Genomic DNA, 19,319 nt, shown 5'->3' with positions numbered 1-19,319 from the left:
TTTTCATGCTGGTTACGAGCCTCTAAATGGGATTCCATAGGCAGCAACGGACTGCAGCCCACAGTTCAAACACCACTGAACCGGTTCAACAGCTAACCTCCCACGTCCCCCAACACACACATGCTTCAGCGCTTTTGTCTGCAAACACACTTGGGGCAGAATGGACATCCTCGGCTATCAGCGCTAAGACCTCCAGCAGCTTTCCAAAGGACAGAGTCCTGTCCTTTCCCCTCTTTACAGAGAAGAGAGGCTCAGAAAGAACGGAACTCAAAATTCCAGTGGAACTGAAATCAGGGTTAGGAGTGCAACCCAGGTCTTCAAAATCCCATGCCAGGCTGAAAAGGCCATCTGCACAGGGTCTGAAGGCTTCCAGAATCCCTACAGGTCAAAGGACCAGAGGAATTTGGCTGGGAGCGTTGGGCTTCACCCAGCTCCCTGAACTCCAGGAAAAGCTCGAAGCAGAGCCAGCATCCACCAGACCTGCAGGAGCCTAGAGCATCCGGTGGGACTTACCGAGCAACTGAGAAAGCTACGGTATGCTCCCTCAGTGGTAGCAAAGCAGCCTTGTGGGACCAGACAGGACCATAGCTCTATCATGTTCATTCTATAGATAGAAATCCATGCTTGGCCAACTGTGTGCCAGGCCCTAGCCCAGGAACTGGGATGCTCAGCAGAACCCACAAGACTCCTGCTCTCCTGGAGCGAATACGGAGGGGAGCTATATGTAGGATGTAATGTAAGACAGTGGTTGGTGCTCCAAGGGCAGATCAACCCCAAGAAGGGAGGACCAGTGCAGGAAATTCTACTTAGTGTGCACACCTACAGCCAGGCTGAAAAGGGGACAGAGTTGGGACCTGGATGGGAAGCCTGGCCCAGAAAAAGCCAGAAGAGTGACACAGCCAAAGAAATCACAAAAGCAAAGGTCCTGAGGTAGAAACTGCTCATGGTTCAATTTTTAAAACCTTATTACCGTTTATATGCATTACCTTATCTCAACCTTATTAGCGAAAAGAGCTGTATTTCACGGACAAGAGATGTAGGCTGGCGGAAAGAACATCTACTTCACTGCCAGTTGAGGCACAGCTTGGAGAGTGCTCGGGGCCCCAAGAAGTGCTTCTGTACTCCAGCCGCTGGGCAGTCTGCCCTGAAGGTCTAGGCTGGACTGGAAGGTGCCACTCTCCTTCAGAACACAGAGGTGGGAAAACCGAGGCCCAGGAGGAACGCACTCGAGTAGCAGTCACTCCACATCCAGGTGGCTGATCTCCCAGAACCAGGCCCTCTGTACCAACCTCGACTACTTTTTTCCCCACATGAGTCCCCAGACCCTGAAGCCGGGTTTCCGGGAGGGCCTTCATGGCTTGCTAAGCCCTTCGGTTTCTGCTACGGAAATATTCCCAGATCGACGGGATAAGGGTCCCGATCCCCAGGACCCAGAAGTTACCAGGGCCTCAGAAACCTGGAGTGACTGCCCTGGACAGGGCAGGGCCTGGCCCCCAACCCGGGATCTCCCCAGCCCCCAGCCTCAGAGCTCCCTGGCCCTCCAGCCTCTAGCCTCAGAGCTTCCCAGTCCCCCAACCCCAGACCCCAGCCCCCAGGCTCGGAGCTATCCAGCTCCCGGCCCCCAGCCTCAGAGCTCCCTGGTCCCCCAGCTCCTAGCCTCAGAGCTCCCCGGCCTTCGAACCCCCAGCCTCAAAGCTCCCCTGCCAGCCCCCAGCCTCTAGCCTCAGAGCTCCCCGTCCCCTGAACCCCAGCCCCCAGGCTCAGAGCTCCCCGACCACCCAGCCCCCAGTCTCGGAGCTACCCAGCCCCCTGGCCCCCAGCCTCAGAGCTCCCCGGCCCCCTGACCCCCAGCCCCCAGGCTCAGAGCTCCCTAGCCCCCATGCCCTTGGCCTCAGGGCTCCCCGGTCCCCCGCAGCCTCTAGCCTCAGAGCTCCCCGGGATCCCCCAGCCCCCAGCCTCTACCTTCAGAGCTCCACGGCCCCCCAGCCCCAGCGCTCCCCGAGTTTCCTGCCCCTCGGCCCCTGGGCTCCCAGCCCTCCAGCCCAAGAGCTCCCCAGCCCCAGAATCTCCCGGTCCCCCAGGGCCCAGCCCCTGAACCCCAGCCCTCGGCCCGAACCCATGCCCCAGCAGCGGGTACCAGGTGACCTCGCCCCGGCACAGGGAGGGGCCGCCCCAAAGAGCCGCGCACTCTGCCTGCGCAGACCCCGCCCTCCTTCCGCCCAGCGCCCGGCAGGCCCGATGAAGGTAGCGCTAATCCGGCGCCGCGCTTTCGCCACTGCTCTGGACAACGGTCTGAGATAACGAACACCACACATGCGCTATCCTTTGATCACATCAGCTCCTACCGTGGCGACGCCTCCGAATGCAAAAGGCTAGAACCAAAACACTTTCTGGCGCCTCGAACGGCTCCAAGGAGTAGCGAATCTGCGGAATCCGCTCGCCGGAAGTAGGGCTGCCCCTCGCCGGAAGTTGCGCTTCCTCCATTTTGTTGCCCGCTATGGCGGCGGTGTCGAGTTTGGGGCCGGGATGCGGCGCTTTTGACTGAGGGGGTAGGCCAGGCGGAGGCATTGGGGACATCCGCGCGGCGCAGAAGAGGACCAGCCTGGACGCCGGGGACGCTGTCATGTACGGCGCGAGCGGAGGCCGTGCCAAAACCGAGAGGAAAAGCGGCGCGAAGGAGGAGGCCGGACCCGGCGGTGCCGGCGGTGGGGGAAACCGAGTGGAGCTGCTGGTCTTCGGCTATGCCTGCAAGCTGTTCCGGGATGACGAGCGGGCGCTGGCCCAGGAGCAGGGACAGCACCTCATCCCCTGGATGGGGGACCACAAGATCCTCATCGACAGGTCGGTTCCTCCCCCCACCCGCCGGTCCTCCCCTTCCCTCGCCCGCTTGATTTCGTCTGATGTTGACTTGATGGCCAGGACTAAAAAGGGGTTTTGTGGAGCCAGCGGGGATCTGGGGGACCCCCTCCTCTGTCCTTACATCCCCCAGGTTTTGGAGGGAGGGGGACGGTGAAACCTGCCCTAAGACACTGGCTGGAGTTGCGCGCCGCGTGTGTCGCCGGAGGGATCGTCTGTGCTCCTGCAGCCCCTCGCGACCCCTCACCCCAGTCGCTGGTTCCGGTTGGCCACTCCACGCGGTGGAAGCGGCCCGTGCCCTGGCCTCTCCGGATCGGCGTTCTCGTGGGGGTAGTGCGCTGCCTCCCTACTCGCGGCGCTCCCACAGCTCCGTGTGGTGACAGGGCAACCCCGAAATGCGCACGCGGAGGCCGCGCTGTTAGAAAACCTTTTGGATCCCGAGAGTTAGCCTTGAAGCTCGTGTGCCGCCTGCGCCCTCCTTGTGGGGCGCCGGCATTTTGCCGGCATGGCATTTGACTCCGCCAGCCCCCTCCTCCCCACTGGGACAATCTGGCGGAGCTGACTTGGTTCAGACCGAGGGTGAAGGTGCCAGTCAGTTGGAAGCCGGTTGACTTGGGGCAGACACTGGCTTTGTTGTTAGAGATAGTGTTCTTAGGGCTGGTTTCACGGTCTCTTAAAACCGAGGGGTGGAACTGGGACGCAGATGTGTTTCTTTTCAAATCAAACCTGCTTTAGGTAATCGCCCTGGAGGATGTTTAGCCACTTTGGGCAGAGGGGTCCCGGGACTGGGGATTTCTAAAGATGTTTGGTTTGAAAAGGATGGCATTACATGGTGTAGGTTGTTTGCTCCCCCCCCCCCCACCACCACCATATTTTCAGTCCCGCTTTCCTTCTCCTCCTTGGAGTTTTGGCTTGTTGGTTTGGTTTTTTGCCGGTTTGGCAACTCTACGTCTGGGGCCCGGACTGAAAAGCTAACGATGACCAGCCATTTAACTGTGGAATAGTGTCTCCGAGTGAAGGAAGCCCGTCGTTTGATTAAAGCTGGATTCTGCAAAGCCCTGGGACATGACTGTAGGGATGACCTGTGAGCTGGCCAGAATGGACACATTCATGACCAAATAGGCCTTTTTCCATCCCTGACATTGCCTTTTGGAGTTAGATCTAGACAACAGTGACTCTGGAAGGGAGGGTTGCCGGAGCAGGTCTGGACCTGATGCTCCATACTCTGCTCAAACATGCTGTGCCTTTAAACCTTAGTTTCTGTGATCAGTGTTGCCTGAGTTGTCGGGCAGCTTGCTTTTCCAAAGTGTTACAAAGTGTTACTTGTGATATTTATTATTAAAGCTTGGTAAGCAACAAGTCTGAGCTCCTTATGCAGTTTTCGGTGTCATTCTGTACATGATTGGAGTAAGGTCTTCCAAAACTAATGGGGAGCAAACGCTACACATGTACATGTATAATATTTTCAAATAATGATCTACATTTGTAAGTTAAGGAGGTTTACAGCAAAGTAAAAATAATTTTGAAATTTAATAAAGTGCAATAACTTGGCTACTCTGGAATTTTGGCCTTTTTTCTTGTAAATGTCTTTTTTTTTTTTTTTTAATACTTTTTGGTACGCATTACAAAAGTCAGCATTAAAAAATCAGGCAGACTTTTGTTTGTCTCTCTCTGTTTGTTTTTGCAAGCCTAAATCTGAGTGTTTCTAACTCACTCGTTTATTATCTGATTCTGCACATCAACAGCAGCTTCCCTGAATCTTTATGTTAAAAGCGTAACAAAAAGTGCCCTTCTTATTCCTAATTTGGCTACAGTGCCTGTTGGTCCATGCACATAAACATGGATGCGTCTTAACGTCTGTGATTCCCTGGGGGTGTAAAGTTTAGAAGAAGATATTTATACTGCACCTGCTAATAGTTTTGCTCTGTTTCCAGTGAACCTCCTTAAACTGCACGTATATGTCACTGTTCCTATGTATGTGTGTCTCTCTATCACATAACCCAGCACTTATTTCCTCAGCCAAGTGGCTAGGGGGCGAGCCTAGCCAAGATTTTACCTCCAATGGACGCAAGTTTCTTTGGTGAAGATCTCTCCTGAGAGTTCGGGACTAGCAGAAAGAAGCGAGGAAATTTCGACCGTTGGGTTCTTACGGATAGGTATTTATGTATTCGGTTTGTGTGAATGTAAGCTATGATATTTCACTTCTCAGAAAAAAAAAATTTCTAGTTTTTATTTTTTTGCCAATGGCATTGAATGGTTGACCAAACCATAAACGGTAAGCACTGCCAGTGAAGTGGGCACCATTTATGCTGTTAAAGGATTGTTTACCTTTAATTATAAGCCTTATCATATTATGCAAAGGAATTTAGATTTTGTTAAGATAACTTGAGTTTTAAAAGTAGGTGAGATGTGACTAGCCAAATTAAATATAAATCGGAGAAGATTTTTTTATGTTTGTTTTAATATTCTTATTTCTTTGTTTTAATCGGTAAGTATATATGTGAAACAGCCCACACGAACCAACCTAGATGTTAACTTCTTCCCAGTGACCAGCGTGTTCATATTACAGATATGATGGGCGCGGTCACCTGCATGACCTTTCTGAGTACGATGCTGAGTATTCCACGTGGAACCGCGATTACCAGCTCTCTGAAGAGGAGGCACGAATAGATGCCCTGTGTGATGAGGAGAGGTATTTAGCCTTGCATACGGACTTGCTTGAGGAGGAGGCAAGGCAAGGTACTGCTCAAGAAAAACTTACTTAAGCAACAAACTTTTTAAAATTTTTTAAGTATTTAAAATTTACTCCCATTCATTTTTTTATACTCACTCTTTCTGATATTATCTTGACAGTACCCAGTGGATTGGAAAAACAGGAGTCTTTGCGTTCTGAGAGGACCTCAGGATAGTTTATATATAGAGAGCCACAAAGAATTTTCCCAGCTTTTGAGGGCAGACTGGGATTTGAAAAAACAAAAACCAAACTCTTTAACTGTTCTTCTTTAACAGTATCGTATAAACTAAAATTGATGTTCTTGTCTTTGCCTTAACAATCTTTAATACAGTTCTTAATCCCCAAATTTCTCAGCAGGAAGAAATTTTCCACAAAAGACGTGTATTCTGCTATCTGTGGTAAACGTGTACTGGCAAAAGTACATATTAATAGATGTGAGGTGTGAATTTGTAAAAACGTTTTTGCCTCCAAAAGAGGCTGAAAAAAGTGTGTTGTATGCTTTACTGAGAGCCACAACTTTAGAAATATGTAAAATTTTTCTCAGTAAGTTTCCGTTTTTGTTAATAAAATTCTCATTTTTATTCAAGAGGAAGAATACAAGCGATTGAGTGAAGCCCTGGCAGAGGATGGGAGCTATAACGCGGTGGGCTTCACCTACGGTAGTGACTACTATGACCCATCAGAGCCCACAGAAGAGGAGGAACCTTCTAAACAGAGAGGTGAGGGGAGAACACTGCGCCGGGTGACGTAGTGTTGGCGGCTACGGCATACGCAGTGGGAAAGTCTTCAAGATACGGGTGCGGCTGCTGAGTACTTGTCACCTCATGGCGACGCAGGCACCATTAGCAGACTCCTTCTCAGGGTAGAACAGAGCTTAGAAGCCAGAAAATTAAGTGTTCTTGGAGGTGGAAACTGATTGCAGACTCGGGTCTGCGTTAGACCTCATTGTCTTTCGCAGATTTCGCTTGGACTCCAGTAACTGGAAATGACTTACTCTGGAGTCTTTGTTCCTTAACTCATGAGACCCGGTGATTTGCCCTCGGGGTGTTGAGAGAGTAGAGTAGGCATTAACTGCCCTCGAGTGAACCCCATTCCCTGTGCCCTCCACACCTGAAGTGACGGCGGCGGGGCTCAGCAAAAGGCTGGCTGTGGAGTTGCTTGCTGCTCACCAGGGAAGAGCCGGAGGACCCTGCCCCCTGCCCCCCGCCAGTTGGACTCAGTAGGACCTGCAGCACGTGCGCCCGTGTGGTGGTGCACAGTCATAGTGATGTGAAATGGGACACTTTAAAATCCTACTCTGCTGCTTTAACTCTAGGAACTTTGGATATAAAAAAAAGAGTGCCCCAAAGTAGCTGGACTGTGAGCGCAGGAACAGATACCCTGCCACTTTGGTAGACTCTGAGAGCACCATTGTCACAGCCTTGTGCAATGATCAGACACTAACATCGATAATGACAACGTGAGCCGAAAACTGTAAGGCTGGGTCACCGTGTGCAGGACACTCTGTTTAAGGGGAAGAAGAACCATGTGGGGCACCGGCTGGCTCTGTCCATAGAGCACGTGACTCTTGATCTCAGGGCCAAGAGTTCCAGCTCCACGTTGGGTGTGGAGCTTAAAATAAACAGATAAAAACGTTAAAGGGAAGGAGAACTTTAACTTTTCAAATGTTTAACTTTATTTGAATGTTTAGAATAATGAACTAGAATCACATCAACCAGGGCGTTCGTTTTAGGGCTAACACTCGGTTATTTGGGACTTAATTGGTTTCTCCTTCAGTTGCAAACCTCCTCACAGACCTAAAGTGCTTACGACCGCTCCATGATGCACCATGGTCTGCCCGGCCTGGTGCGGCCACCTGGGGGCTCCTGCGGCCTTCACTGGACGGGCTGGAGGGCGGTCTTGCACAGGTGCTTCCTTGTTACCCTTCCCCTCCTCCTGCTCTCTGTGTTGTGGGCAGCGGTCACTGCTGTGTGGCTGTGTCCTAGGAGCTTGTGATAAGACTTCCAGCTGTCTTTGGGACTGTGATCAGTTAAGCCTCGTTAAGGCATTTCATGCCTTCAGAAGTGAGGACGCAGTGGGAATGTTCTTACAGGTCCGGAAGTAAGCGCTCGCTTCTCTGTCCACACTTACCTCTGCTAGAGTTCCGGATAGTAGATTCCGTTGTTTTGTTCCCGAATCGTGTGCGTTATGTATGCTTTAAACACATAGTGTTTTTGATCAGAAGGAAGGAATACGCACTATATAACTTTGTACCTGAAGAATGGAAATTTATAAAAGCCAAATGTCATTTGCAAGGTCAAGTGACAATCTTTGGAAAAATCCATAATACTCATTTCTTAACGTTCTCTATTAGAGCTGTGCACACTGCCACCATCACCCCAGCCGGCAGGTTTTGTCAGAGAAGTGTCGTGGGGTCACAGCCACACTGGTTTGTGTGCGCAGCGTCTGGGCAGCCTCTGTGTCTCAACCGCAGAGTCGAGTAGCTGGCCCACAGGGCGCGTGTGGCCGGAAGTGAGCTTACCATCTGGCATTGTCCCGAAAGTTGCCAACCCGTTACACATGTCGGATATTGTCTTGGTATAATTAAACTTCTCTATAATTACTGAAATTTAAGAATTTCAGTGTGATTTAGTTTGCCCTCGAAGTTACAGTATGCTTTCTCTTAAACATAAAGTTCTCTTTAGTATTTTATAATTTGTTTTCTTTTCTGTAGTCGTCCTCAGGACTTTGCGTTATATGCTGATTAAATTTTTTTTTTTAAGATTTTATTTATTTATTTGACAGAGATCACAAGTAGGCAGAGAGGCAGGTAGAGAGAGAGAGGAGAAAGCAGGCTCCCTGCAGAGCCCAATGTGGGGCTCAATCCCAGGACCCTGGGATCATGACCTGAGCTGAAGGCAGAGGCCTCAGCCCACTGAGCCACCCAGGCGCCCCTGATTAAATTTTTTTGAAGATAGATTTGAGAGAGAGCACTACAGAGCATGTGCCTGAGCGGGGCAGGGTGGGCGGCGGGGCACAGGGAGAAGGAGAATCTGGAGCAGACTCTGCCGAGTGCAGAGCCCAACGCGGGGCCAGATCCCAGGAGCCGAGATCTGGCCCAAGCCAAAATGAAGAGCCAGCGCTCAACGGACAGAGCCACCCAGGCGCCCTGCTGATCAGTTTTTCCAGTGAGAGTCGGGGCCATGTGAAACTCACCTCTCGGCCTTTTGTGCTTCGCTTATGCTAATGCAGGGAAACGCCGCACGTACCTGCACACAGTAGAATTCAGGTTGATGCCCAGTACCACTGACAAGGAAGTTCTACTTCAGTGCTGCATTATTAAAAAAAAAAAAAATATATATATATATATATATATATAGTTGTTTTTGGTTTGGGTTTTTGGGTTTTTTGGTGCCATCAGCAGGTCTAAATATTCCTTGATTTTCAGAGTTACTCTGTCGTCCTGGCGTTCTGCAGACAGTTGGAGCTTCCTGCTGCCAGCCAGCGGCGGTCAGCTTTGTGTCTGTGCACCATCCCCTCTTCCTCCCGCATGGCAGATTCTCCTTTGCCTGTTTTTTCCTATCATTATCAAAGATCTTTTTTGTGAAAAAAGGGGATTTGAATTTATTTGAATCTGAGTGTTGCAACTGCTGTGTTTTGTTCTGTGCTACTAAAGCCATTTTTCTGTAAAGTAAGGTGTGTGTAAGGACAGAGCAGCCCCGTGTAACCTCGTGTCCCACACAGCTCTTGATTCAGGCTCCGCTACTCGGGAGCAGCAACCCCAGGCTCAGGGAGACTGTGAGATTTGGAGTTGCTCCTTGATGCATTGCAAATCAGGGTGTCCGGTGTCCTACAGCCACACTGGGCCATTTGGGCCCTGCTGCCGGGCTGTGGGGCTGCCGATCGCACGAAGCAATCAGGTCTGAGTGTGTCTCTAGTTGTTAGGGGAGAAGAAGGCTGCCTAAGCAGAAACAGACGGGACAGACGGTGTTCATCTGCCCGTATCTCATCCAACTAGAATTCCCAAGTTTTTAGGTACAGTGAAACCTGCTTATAAGCCCTCCTTGGCTTTGTAGAAGAATTAGATTTGATAGAAAACCTTCAAAATTGTTCATCTCATCAAGAAACCACATGTGGTGGAAACGTTTTTGTTTTTTTTTTTTTTTTTTTTTAAAGATTATTTATTTATTTATTTATTTGAGAGAGAGAGAGACACAGTGAGAGAGAGCATGAGAGTCGAGAGAAGGTTAGAGGGAGAAGCAGACTCCCCATGGAGCTGGGAGCCTGATGCGAGACTCGATCCCAGGACTCCGGGACCGTGACCTGAGCTGAAGGCAGTTGCTTAACCAACTGAGCCACCCACGCACCCCGGAAACGTTGATTTTGATGAACATTTCGTGTTTAATGTTTTTGGTGGGGGGGGCAGGAAAACCTAAGTGTGTCTTGAAATCCTTTATAATGTTAGCTTTGATAAGTTTTCTCTTCAGCTTTTGTACATTTCACTATGTCCTTTCAGTAGGTGATCCCCTGAGAGATTGCGAGATATGCACGTCCCCTCTGATTCGGGAGGCTCTGACAAGCAGTGTCCTCTGTGAGCCACAGCGGACAGAGCTGTTTGTAGATGGAAATGGGAAAGAGGCGTCTGGTTATTGATGGTAGGGAGGTGGTTTGCGTGTGTCGAGAAGTCTTGCCTGTTGCTCTTAAGGGCTTTACAGCTCGATGGTGAAATCAGCCTGCCATCTGGAGGTTGGGCACCCGTGCTGTGCTGTCTCCCTGGGGATCCTGCAGAAACAACTCAGAGGAGGTCTGAGTGCCAGTTAAACACACACACAGATCACAGAGCTGGGAGCGGGGAGAACTGACCGCAGGCTGAGCGCCCGCTAAGCAGGGCACATTGTGGGGAGATGCCTGGAGCTGGGTCTCTGGGAGAGCTCCGTGCCTCAGTGGCCTCATCCAAAGGGGGTTGGTAATGCCCGACGGGCACGTGCTGGGGTGGGAGAGGCAACGGGCAAGTGTCTCTAGGGGTGATGATGCGAAGGTGAAGATCCAAGGAGCGCCACTCGCTCTGGTCCCTCTGTTGTTGCTTACTGTTGGTGGCCGCCTTCCTTCCTGGTCATTGTTCTGAAGTTTTATATTTTCTTTTTATACAGAAAAAAATGAGGCTGAAAACATAGAGGAAAACGAGGAGCCTTTCATTGCCCCCGTGGGGCTGAACGTGCCGCCTGACGTGGAGCTGGTACGTGTGCCTCCTGTCCCGGTGTTGCCCATCGTTCCCGCTGTGGGTCAGGAGCGCCGGGCACATGGAGCCCGGCCGCAGCCCTGATGGCTCTGTAAGGTCGTGGTGCTGTCAGATGATCTGTGAGTCACGGACACCAGACCACACCCTGCCTGTCCTCTGTCCTCGAAAGGGAGGAATTCTAGCCCAGAGCATCAGGGACTCAAGGAGCTGCCCTCGGGGGCATACATTTACCCGCACATTTACCAGCGTGGAGGAAGTGTCAGGGTGAGCAGCGGTGAGCGGCGAGGAAGCCGTCAGCCACATTCAGGCCCAAGAACAGTCTCGATCACGGCAGTGTGGCTTGTGGGGAAGTGGCTTTGTCCCGGCTTTTCCCAGGGTGGCTTTGGCGGGGTCTTAAGGGAAATGCCTTTACCTTACCTTGCTGCTCTCTCGCCCAGGCTTCCCGTCCCTGGGGACGAAGGCCCGGTGGCATCTCCAGGCCACCGGGCACTCCGGAGGAAGCCTGGGCGGAACTCGTCTTGGCCTGAGTGCTCTGCAGGTTGAGCCCGGCCGAGCAGCGCGGTTCACGCTCCCCTCACGACACTCTTCCAGCTGCATCCTGAGGGGTTCAGGCTGGGTTATGGTGGGCGTCCCTGGAGGTCTCCTACACTCCCAGCCCTGCACTGGCTGCTGTGTATCTTCTGTGTCATGTAATGCTAACGGCCCGTATGCTAGCTGCCGTGCCTGGCCCCCTTCCGCAGGAGAGGACTGTGGCCATGCGGGTGGAGGGCCGGGAGTGTTGCCTGGGCGTACTCAGCAGAGGCCGGGGTGGGGGGATGATGTAGGTGTTTGGGGTGGTTTTTCCCGTGACATTTTTGTGACTGAATTTCTAGTGGCATGGACGCAGGCCTGCCCTGGTTCTGAGCCTCTGGGTGCATGGGGGCGCCGAACTCTTGGTGGAAGGTTCTAGCCCCTGTTTTCACGTGTCGATGGCAAGTGGCAGAGCCTCCACCCTGTCCCTTCCTGCATTTACACACTCACACCCTCTCCCTCCTTCTCTCTCTCAGTCTTTGTGCAAGTAGGAGTGAAAATGTCTGTGGATTTTTTTTTTTTTTAAGATTTTATTTATTGGGGCGCCTGGGTGGCTCAGTGGGTTAAGCCTCTGCCTTCGGCTCAGGTCATGATCCCAGGGTCCTGGATCAAGCCCCGCATCGGGCTCTCTGCTCTGCGGGGAGCCTCCTTCCCCCTCTCTCTGCCTGTCTTTCTGCCTCTTTGTGATCTCTCTCTCTCTGTGTCAAATAAATAAAATCTTTAAAAAAAAAAAAAAAAGATTTTATTTATTTATTTGACAGACAGATCACAAGTAGGCAGAGAGGCAGGCAGAGAGAAGGGGAAGCAGGCTTCCCGCAGAGCAGAGAGCCCGATGCGGGGCTGGATCCCAGGACCCTGGGATCATGACCTGAGCCGAAGGCAGAGGCTTTAACCCACTGAGCCACCCAGGCACCCCATGTCTGTGGATTTTGCTGGGTGGAATTATCGTATTTGTTTCCCCATTTCCAGCGTTCAGTTAAAGCTGAACGTGCCAATTGAACGTCGGTTATCCTGAGACTTGTGTTACTGGGCTTCCTGTGTGTGGTTCTGGGTTATATTCCTTCTTGTTCTGGAATGTGCTATTTATTTTACATGAGAGACCCATTAAAAACAAGTTGCTCCCTTACCTATATTTAACGTTGATAGCTTTTATTTAAGGTTGACTATATGGAATTTTATTTATTTTTATGTGAAAGTTTATTTTTAAACTTTTATGCAGATATAAACGTGGAAGTATAATGGATTTTATTGCATTGTTTACTTTCTATTAAAGTATTTAATGGCTCTGCATTCTTAGCCAGAGTAAGCCACACTAAGCTGTTTAATGGTCTCCTGGAGCTAAAAATAGTCGCTACCCTTTGGAGACCAGAATAGTAATTTGCCTTCTTGATGTTAAAGAGTTTCTTGTGATAGTATCGCAGAGCGGCCTCTCAAGTGGGACATTGTTTGATTCTGTGGAAACCATGTCTGAGCACTGTCGGGGCACTGCTGGAGGGTCATTCCCTTTGTGCCGGTGTCAGGGCTTGGGGGCAGCGCTTGGTGGCCTGTGACTCACACTGTGATGTTCGGGGGGGGTGGGGCACAGCGTGGAACACGGGTGCTTGCAGTGGGAGCTTCTGGCCTGTGGGGGGGGGGGACGGTGCTGTCTCTGTGCGCAGGGGCCCCTCTCTCAGTAAAGAAAGCGGGTACTTGAGTGTTCTTGATGTTGAAACTGGGCTTTTGGAGGAGAACCTAGTGACGGGATCCGTGGGGCTGTGTGAAGATGAGTAGTTAGAAATTGTGGCACTCGGGAGACAGATGTCGGTGGGTGTTCGAGACAGGCCGTGGCTGGTGGTGTCCTCCACGAAACCCCAGCAGCCCTCCCAGCTCCACATCCTACCGGGCCTCTAAAGTGACCTCACAGCTTTGTTTTAGCTTTTCTTAGTGAGTCTGTCTGTGTTTTCTTGTGTTTCTCCCTTGGTATATAGCCTGGTATCGTTTGTCCCAGGGTTGTGTTTTCAGCCCTTTGTCCCCTTCTCAGGGACCCGGATGCCCATCTTGGTCACCTCCTGAGCTCTCCGTGTGCCTGATCCTGATTCAGGGTGTACTCTGCCCCCACCTGCTCGTGTTCAGTTGTGTGCCCCACACCTGGCGCACACCTAGAGCTCCGCTGGGAGTGGGGAGGGAGGGTTGTTCTGATCAGCCGCGGGGGCTGGAAGTGCTGCTGCCCCACAGATCCGGTTAGAAGTTCTTTCTGGGGGAAGCACGCTCATCTGAACTCAACATTTCCCCCTCTGGGGTTAAGGCCGTGCGTGCGGTGAAAGTAGCCAACCGCGTGCTCTGTGCTTTGCTCCTGTCCTCAGTCCTCGCAGCACGGGCTCCTGGGGAGTAGATGTGCTTGGCCGCCGCGCGCTGGAGACACGTTGAGGTCTAGATGGCTCAGAGCTCTGGCTGGTGGGTGTTGAGATTAGAGTGTGGTCGTCATGATTCAGCCGTTCTGTCACCCCGGGATAGGGTGGGAAGCATCCTGTGGCATTCTTGCCTTTTCCTTGGGATCCGTAAGGACTGTTCACGCATGATGAGCGTGCCCCGTGCGTCCCGTGCGCCCCGTGCGTGCGTGTTCTCCGAGCACCTTGTCTTCCAACATCTATCTCCTTGCAGAATGTAGATGTGTTCATGGAGTCACACACGTCACTAGGACCCATTGTAGCCCCAGGATTCTGAATTTTGTTCTGAAAGTCCCTTCCCAGTCCTCTAAGATTTTAAAAATATTTTCCTGTTTCCTGCTGTTGCATTTATAGTTCTGTGTTTGTTTGTTTGTTAACAATTGAATTGTGACTTGATGTAATACTTATTTTGGGCTGTGAATGAAGTGGGCATTTGATTCTTCCTTCCCTGATCACAGCAGAGGAGAGGGCCAGCCCAGCCGCTCCAGGGGCCCGTCACTGTTCACCCTGCCTCCCGTTCCTGTGCCGCCCCGTCCTGGTCCCTCTGCTTTTCCAGAGCTATTAGGAGACCTGACACTGGCGTGGGCTTTCTCACCTTCTTCCATTTCCCACCGCCTACCCCACAGTTTTTAGAGCTCTGTTTGTAATCTGGGAAGAGTGAGGAGGCATGAGCCTATCTTCTTGGGCTCGGGCACCTTCTTACACCAAAGGCCTCCCTATATAAGACAAGCATTTCCCCCTTTATCATTAGTTTTTGTAACATATCATATACACATGTATGTCCTTGAAATCCCACTCCGTGGTAGGGATACTCGTGGTATAAATAGGAAAAGACCTGCATAAGGATAGCGTGATGAGGAGAGCAAAGACTTTTCCCACCAGGTGCGGGCATGTTACCCACTTGCTCTGGGAGCAGGCCCAGAAGAGCGCTCAGCACGCCTCTCTCTGTAGTCACCAGTGCTGTGGCCGTGTCTTTTCACCACGCTGTTGTGTCATGAATAGGCCTCCTTTCAGGGATTTTAAACCAGCAGCTTAGTGTGGTTGGCGGAGAGCGCCTCTCCACAGAGGCCATTGTGGTTTCCTTTCAAGGTCACTGTTCTGAATTCACTGTTAATGATCGACGTGTGCGTGGAACACAGATCCGAAGATTAATCCTGCTGTTAGCATAAGCCGTTGAAAGTCTGCCTCAGGATCCGTACTCCAGGCACAGTGGGCCTGTGACGTGGAATCTAGTTTATTTTGGGAACAGTAAATAACTTATAATTGTAGGTACTTATCCTATTTGAGTGTGAAGGACTGTATCACTTCAAGCATTAAATTTGAGAATTAAGGCATTTAAATTTTATGAAGGATGTGGTCCTGGAATTATGGAAAGCATCTTGAATACTTAACTGCCCATTTTTAATGAATAATTTCCCACTTTATTTGCATGTAATTTCTAAGTGTTAATCTCTTCCTTATTATTAAAAGTGTTTTTGGAGTATGGCTTTCAGCGTCTGGTCTGACGAGCTCTGTTGGGGGATGGGAAATGCCAAGCGTGTTATCTGGTGGAAGGAACTTCGCGGCTTGGTCAGCAAACTGGTTGGCAGGGTCTGATTCCTGGTAGTGACCTCACTTATAGGCAGCAAGGTGGTGCCCTCTGTTCCCGTGGGTGAGACAGACCCTCCCTGTTGCGGCCAGACAGTGCCCACGTGGTATGGGGGTGAATTAGGTGCAGGAGCAGGTGAGCGCATGGGGCTTTCCTCAGGTGCCCGAAAAGGCCGCTTCCCAAGCTAGGAAATACAGTCCCAGCTCAGAAGGCAAGAGGAGTGCTGGGTAGACCCTTGAGAAACTGGGGGAATGTGTACACCCTCCCTAGAAACATGCACATGCACGTAATTTGCATACAGCTTCTGAGAGTTCACAGCCTCCAGCCCCATCGCGGAACCTGTTGAATGTGGAGGTACAGTGAGTTGGTATAAAAAAGGTTGCCTTGAGGGGTGCCTGGGTGGCTCAGTGGGTTAAGCCGCTGCCTTCGGCTCAGGTCATGATCTCAGGGTCCTGGGATCAAGTCCCGCATCGGGTTCTCTGCTTGGCAGGGAGCCTGCTTTCCCCCACCTCTCTCTGCCTGCCTCTCTGCCTACTTGGGATCTCTGTCTGTCAAATAAATAAATAAAATCTTTTAAAAAAAAAAAAAGGTTGCCTTGAGTCAGTTCTGCTCAAAGCTGGAGTGGCCTGCCTTGGCCTGTGAGTTTTCTCCCCGTGAGATACTGCAGAATCCAGAAACAGACCAAAGTGGAACCAACCAGGGGCTGTTCAAATGGGGCTCTTCTGACCGAAATGGGTCTCTCTCTCTTTTTTTTAATTTAAAGATTTTATTTATCTGAGAGAGAAAATGCAAGCTGGGGGAGGAACTGAGGGGGAGGGACGAGCAAACTCCCCGCTGAGTGCAGAGCCTTACATGGGGCTCAATCCCAGGACCCTGAGATCATAACCTGAGCCAAAGTCAAGAGTCGGCCGCTTAGCTGAGCCATCCAGGCGCCCCTTGAAATGTCTCTTACTTCATGTATTTGACAGTAAAACGAGGTTTCTCTTCTGTTTTAAGTCATGTGGCCAGTGAAAAAGAGGAAAAATTGATCATGTGAATATGTATGTTTTTCCATAGCCACCAACAGCCAAGATGCACGCTATCATTGAGCGCACAGCGAATTTCGTGTGTAAACAGGGAGCGCAGTTTGAAATAATGCTGAAAGCCAAGCAGGCCCGAAACTCTCAATTCGACTTTCTACGCTTTGATCACTACCTCAACCCCTACTACAAATTCATTCAGAAAGCCATGAAAGAAGGACGCTATACGGTGCTGGCAGAAAACAGAAGCGAAGAGAAAAAGAGTATGTGAGACTGCGTGTCCTGTGTGGACGTGGGGCCTGTGCTGGGGATAAGCCCGCGCTGCAGGGCTTCCAGAATGTTCGTGCGGCCCACCACTGTGGCGTTCATCAGACCCACTGCTGGGGCTTAGGGTGGGGTGAAGCTCTCCTTGAGGAAGTCTTGACAACACCCTAGATTCTTAATTATGTCCAGAGACAGTGAAATATAATTAAATATTGGTGCTATCAGAACACAGTCATCTGGGTTGGAAATTTTTCCTCTCATTTTGGCTGTTTCACGTTTCCTGGAGAAAAGAGTAAATCTGCCTCCTGGGATGGTTCCTGCCATCCACGCACACGCGGCTTTAGGGCCTGAGGTTAAGTTACGTGTGCACAAAAATGGAAGTTCTACTCTCCCTCTTTTATTTGTGTCTACCTTAAGCTGTTGTTTTTATCAAATATCTAAATTGGGAATTCTTACTACAAAGGCCAAGTAACTTGTGCATAACGTTCAGGGACAGCAGTCTATCTGTACGTGTCTGCCATGGAAACAGGATTTTCAGATTCATTTGTACAGACCTTGGTTACAGATCTCATTTTCTCACATCTGTTAGTTTTCTAAAGTGTCTGTTGCCTTGTTCTACCTTTCATCCTTCAGCACGTTTTGCCATTTCTCTAAAAAGTTAAAACACAAAGGCCCCACCCAGACTAGGGGACGCTGGATGGCTATGCTGGGTGGGCCCACAGTGCACGCCTGTCTTCGTCCCGCGCTTTCCATGAGTGCGTCGGGCGTAGTGCTGCGGGGGCTGCTCCCCAGGGGTGCTTTCTGGGTGGAGAACGGCCGCACGGTCACCTGCAGCCCCGCCTCTGTCTGCTTCTGAGTGTTCCTGTCGCGTATCTGTGCCCTGTCTCTCCCCACACACCAGAATCTTGAAACACGCTTTTGCTTTCCAGAGTCGGGGGTCAGCTCTGATGATGACGATGATGAAGGAGATGGGAGTTACCTGCACCCGTCTCTCTTTGCTTCCAAGAAGTGTAACCGCCTGGAGGAGCTGATGAAGGTTTCGATCTTCTGTGTTTTTTATGCCATAACAGAGCTGGTGTTAGTCTAGTTTTGGGAAATCACAAAGCAGCCATTTTTTTTGTATCTTACTTGATCATCATCAAAGTCTGTTTTGCATTTTTGTTGTTTGCTTGGTGGCTCGCACTTTTATGGGTGGCAGTACAGTCCTGGCCATCCCGCCTTCCTTTCCCGAGTGGTTACTAGAAGGTGGAAGCCATGTGTTCCCTCGCTTCCCCTGGGACTCACGAGCAGCCACATAGAGCATGGCCACGGTCATCCAGGCTCTCTCCATGTCCTGAAGCGCGTCCACCATGCTCCGAAACACTGTGTTCTGTGGTTGAGTTGAGCCTTCTTGGCCACAAAAGGGTTCCCCTTGACTCCAGGTATGGGAATGATGTGACCACACATCCTCTCTGTCTGCAGCCTTTGAAGGTGGTGGACCCGGATCACCCCCTTGCCGCGCTGGTCCGTAAAGCCCAGGCCGACAGCCCCGCTCCCACCCCCCCCTCGGCAGACGGCAGTGCGCAGCCCTCCCAGGCGGAGTACGCCGCTGACTGTGAGTACCTCGCTGTGCGCCTCCCGGCCCGCGGTCTGCTGCACAGCCAACCCAGCCGGGCTGCACGACAGCCGTGCATGCAGCGCGGGGCCGGTGGAGGTGCTGGGAGGACTTGGTCCCTTGGGTCTTCGTGGGTAGCTGTCCTCGGTATGTGGCCTCATCCTGTCGTGCGTCCCCTAATGGTGACAGATGGCTGCTCTGTGTCCAGTGTCAGTCCTGCCTTCCAGGAAGGGTAAAGAAAAAGGGCGAGGACAGAAAGCAGGTGTTTGGGGACTTTGCCCTTCTTTGAAGGGCGCCCCGCCCCTCCCACCCAAGAAGCCATGCCTGGTGCCTCCCTTTGACCCTCGCAGACAGGACAGTGTCGTGTGGTCTCCTGGCCTGCAGTGGGGGCTGGAGTCCGACATGCCATAGCCCTAACTGAAGTTGAAGCTCTATTACAAAGCCCAAGGAGCGTGGACACTGGCGGGCTGTGGCGCTGTCCGCATGGTTGCTTTCCTGCAAAAGACACAGCTCGAGCTAGCGTGCGATGTGTGCCTCAGCATTCTGGCTCGTACGTTCCCTCCTGTCCAGCCTGCTTGTTGGCCTTTTATCTTCTTTTTTTTTTTTTTTTTTTTTTAAGATTTTATTTATCTATTTGACAGAGAGAAATTACAAGTAGGCAGAGAGGCAGGCAGAGAGAGAGAAGGAAGCAGGCTCCCCGCCGAGCAGAAAGCCCGATGCGGGGCTCGAACCCAGGACCTGGGATCATGACCTGAGCCGAAGGCAGCGGCTTAACCCACTGAGCCACCCAGGCGCCCCGGCCTTTTATCTTCTTAATTACCGGAAGATTATTAATAGAAGGCAAATCTTGAGGTTCTGTTCAAGTAATCATTTGAAAGTATTGGAGCTCGGTCTCTTTATCTGATCTTTTTAAAGTTACTCAGAAGTTAACGATGAACGAGGGCAGAGGCTTCAGGATGGCTGTGGGGGTTCGTGGTCTTGCACCGACAGATCCGATTAGGTGATCTATCCGTAAAGCTCGTCACAGTCAGAGGGCGAGAGGTCATCCAG

The 19,319-nt window shown here is 51.3% G+C and overlaps 1 protein-coding gene across 2 annotated transcripts in view; it reads left to right on the top strand.

Annotated features, from left to right (window-relative positions):
* The first annotated feature begins 2,471 nt into the window (after nucleotides 1-2,471).
* The window catches only part of SFSWAP (splicing factor SWAP), a 69,179-nt gene continuing 52,331 nt past the window's right edge, over nucleotides 2,472-19,319 (top strand). The window contains exons 1-7 of one of the 2 annotated variants that reach the window (XM_047696815.1): nucleotides 2,472-2,841; nucleotides 5,426-5,595; nucleotides 6,178-6,309; nucleotides 10,720-10,805; nucleotides 16,449-16,674; nucleotides 17,605-17,711; nucleotides 18,137-18,269. In XM_047696815.1, coding sequence (XP_047552771.1) covers nucleotides 2,624-2,841; nucleotides 5,426-5,595; nucleotides 6,178-6,309; nucleotides 10,720-10,805; nucleotides 16,449-16,674; nucleotides 17,605-17,711; nucleotides 18,137-18,269 — 1,072 coding nt within the window. In that variant the 5' untranslated portion in view covers nucleotides 2,472-2,623. The remainder of the gene's footprint in view (nucleotides 2,842-5,425; nucleotides 5,596-6,177; nucleotides 6,310-10,719; nucleotides 10,806-16,448; nucleotides 16,675-17,604; nucleotides 17,712-18,136; nucleotides 18,270-19,319) is intronic. The other variant, XM_047696816.1, reaches the window with a different exon arrangement.

The sequence above is a fragment of the Lutra lutra genome, chromosome 12, assembly GCF_902655055.1.
Source record: "Lutra lutra chromosome 12, mLutLut1.2, whole genome shotgun sequence".
NCBI lineage: Eukaryota > Metazoa > Chordata > Mammalia > Carnivora > Mustelidae > Lutra > Lutra lutra.
The sequence above is the reverse complement of the archived record's forward strand: the minus strand, read 5'-3'. Positions and strand labels throughout refer to the sequence as shown.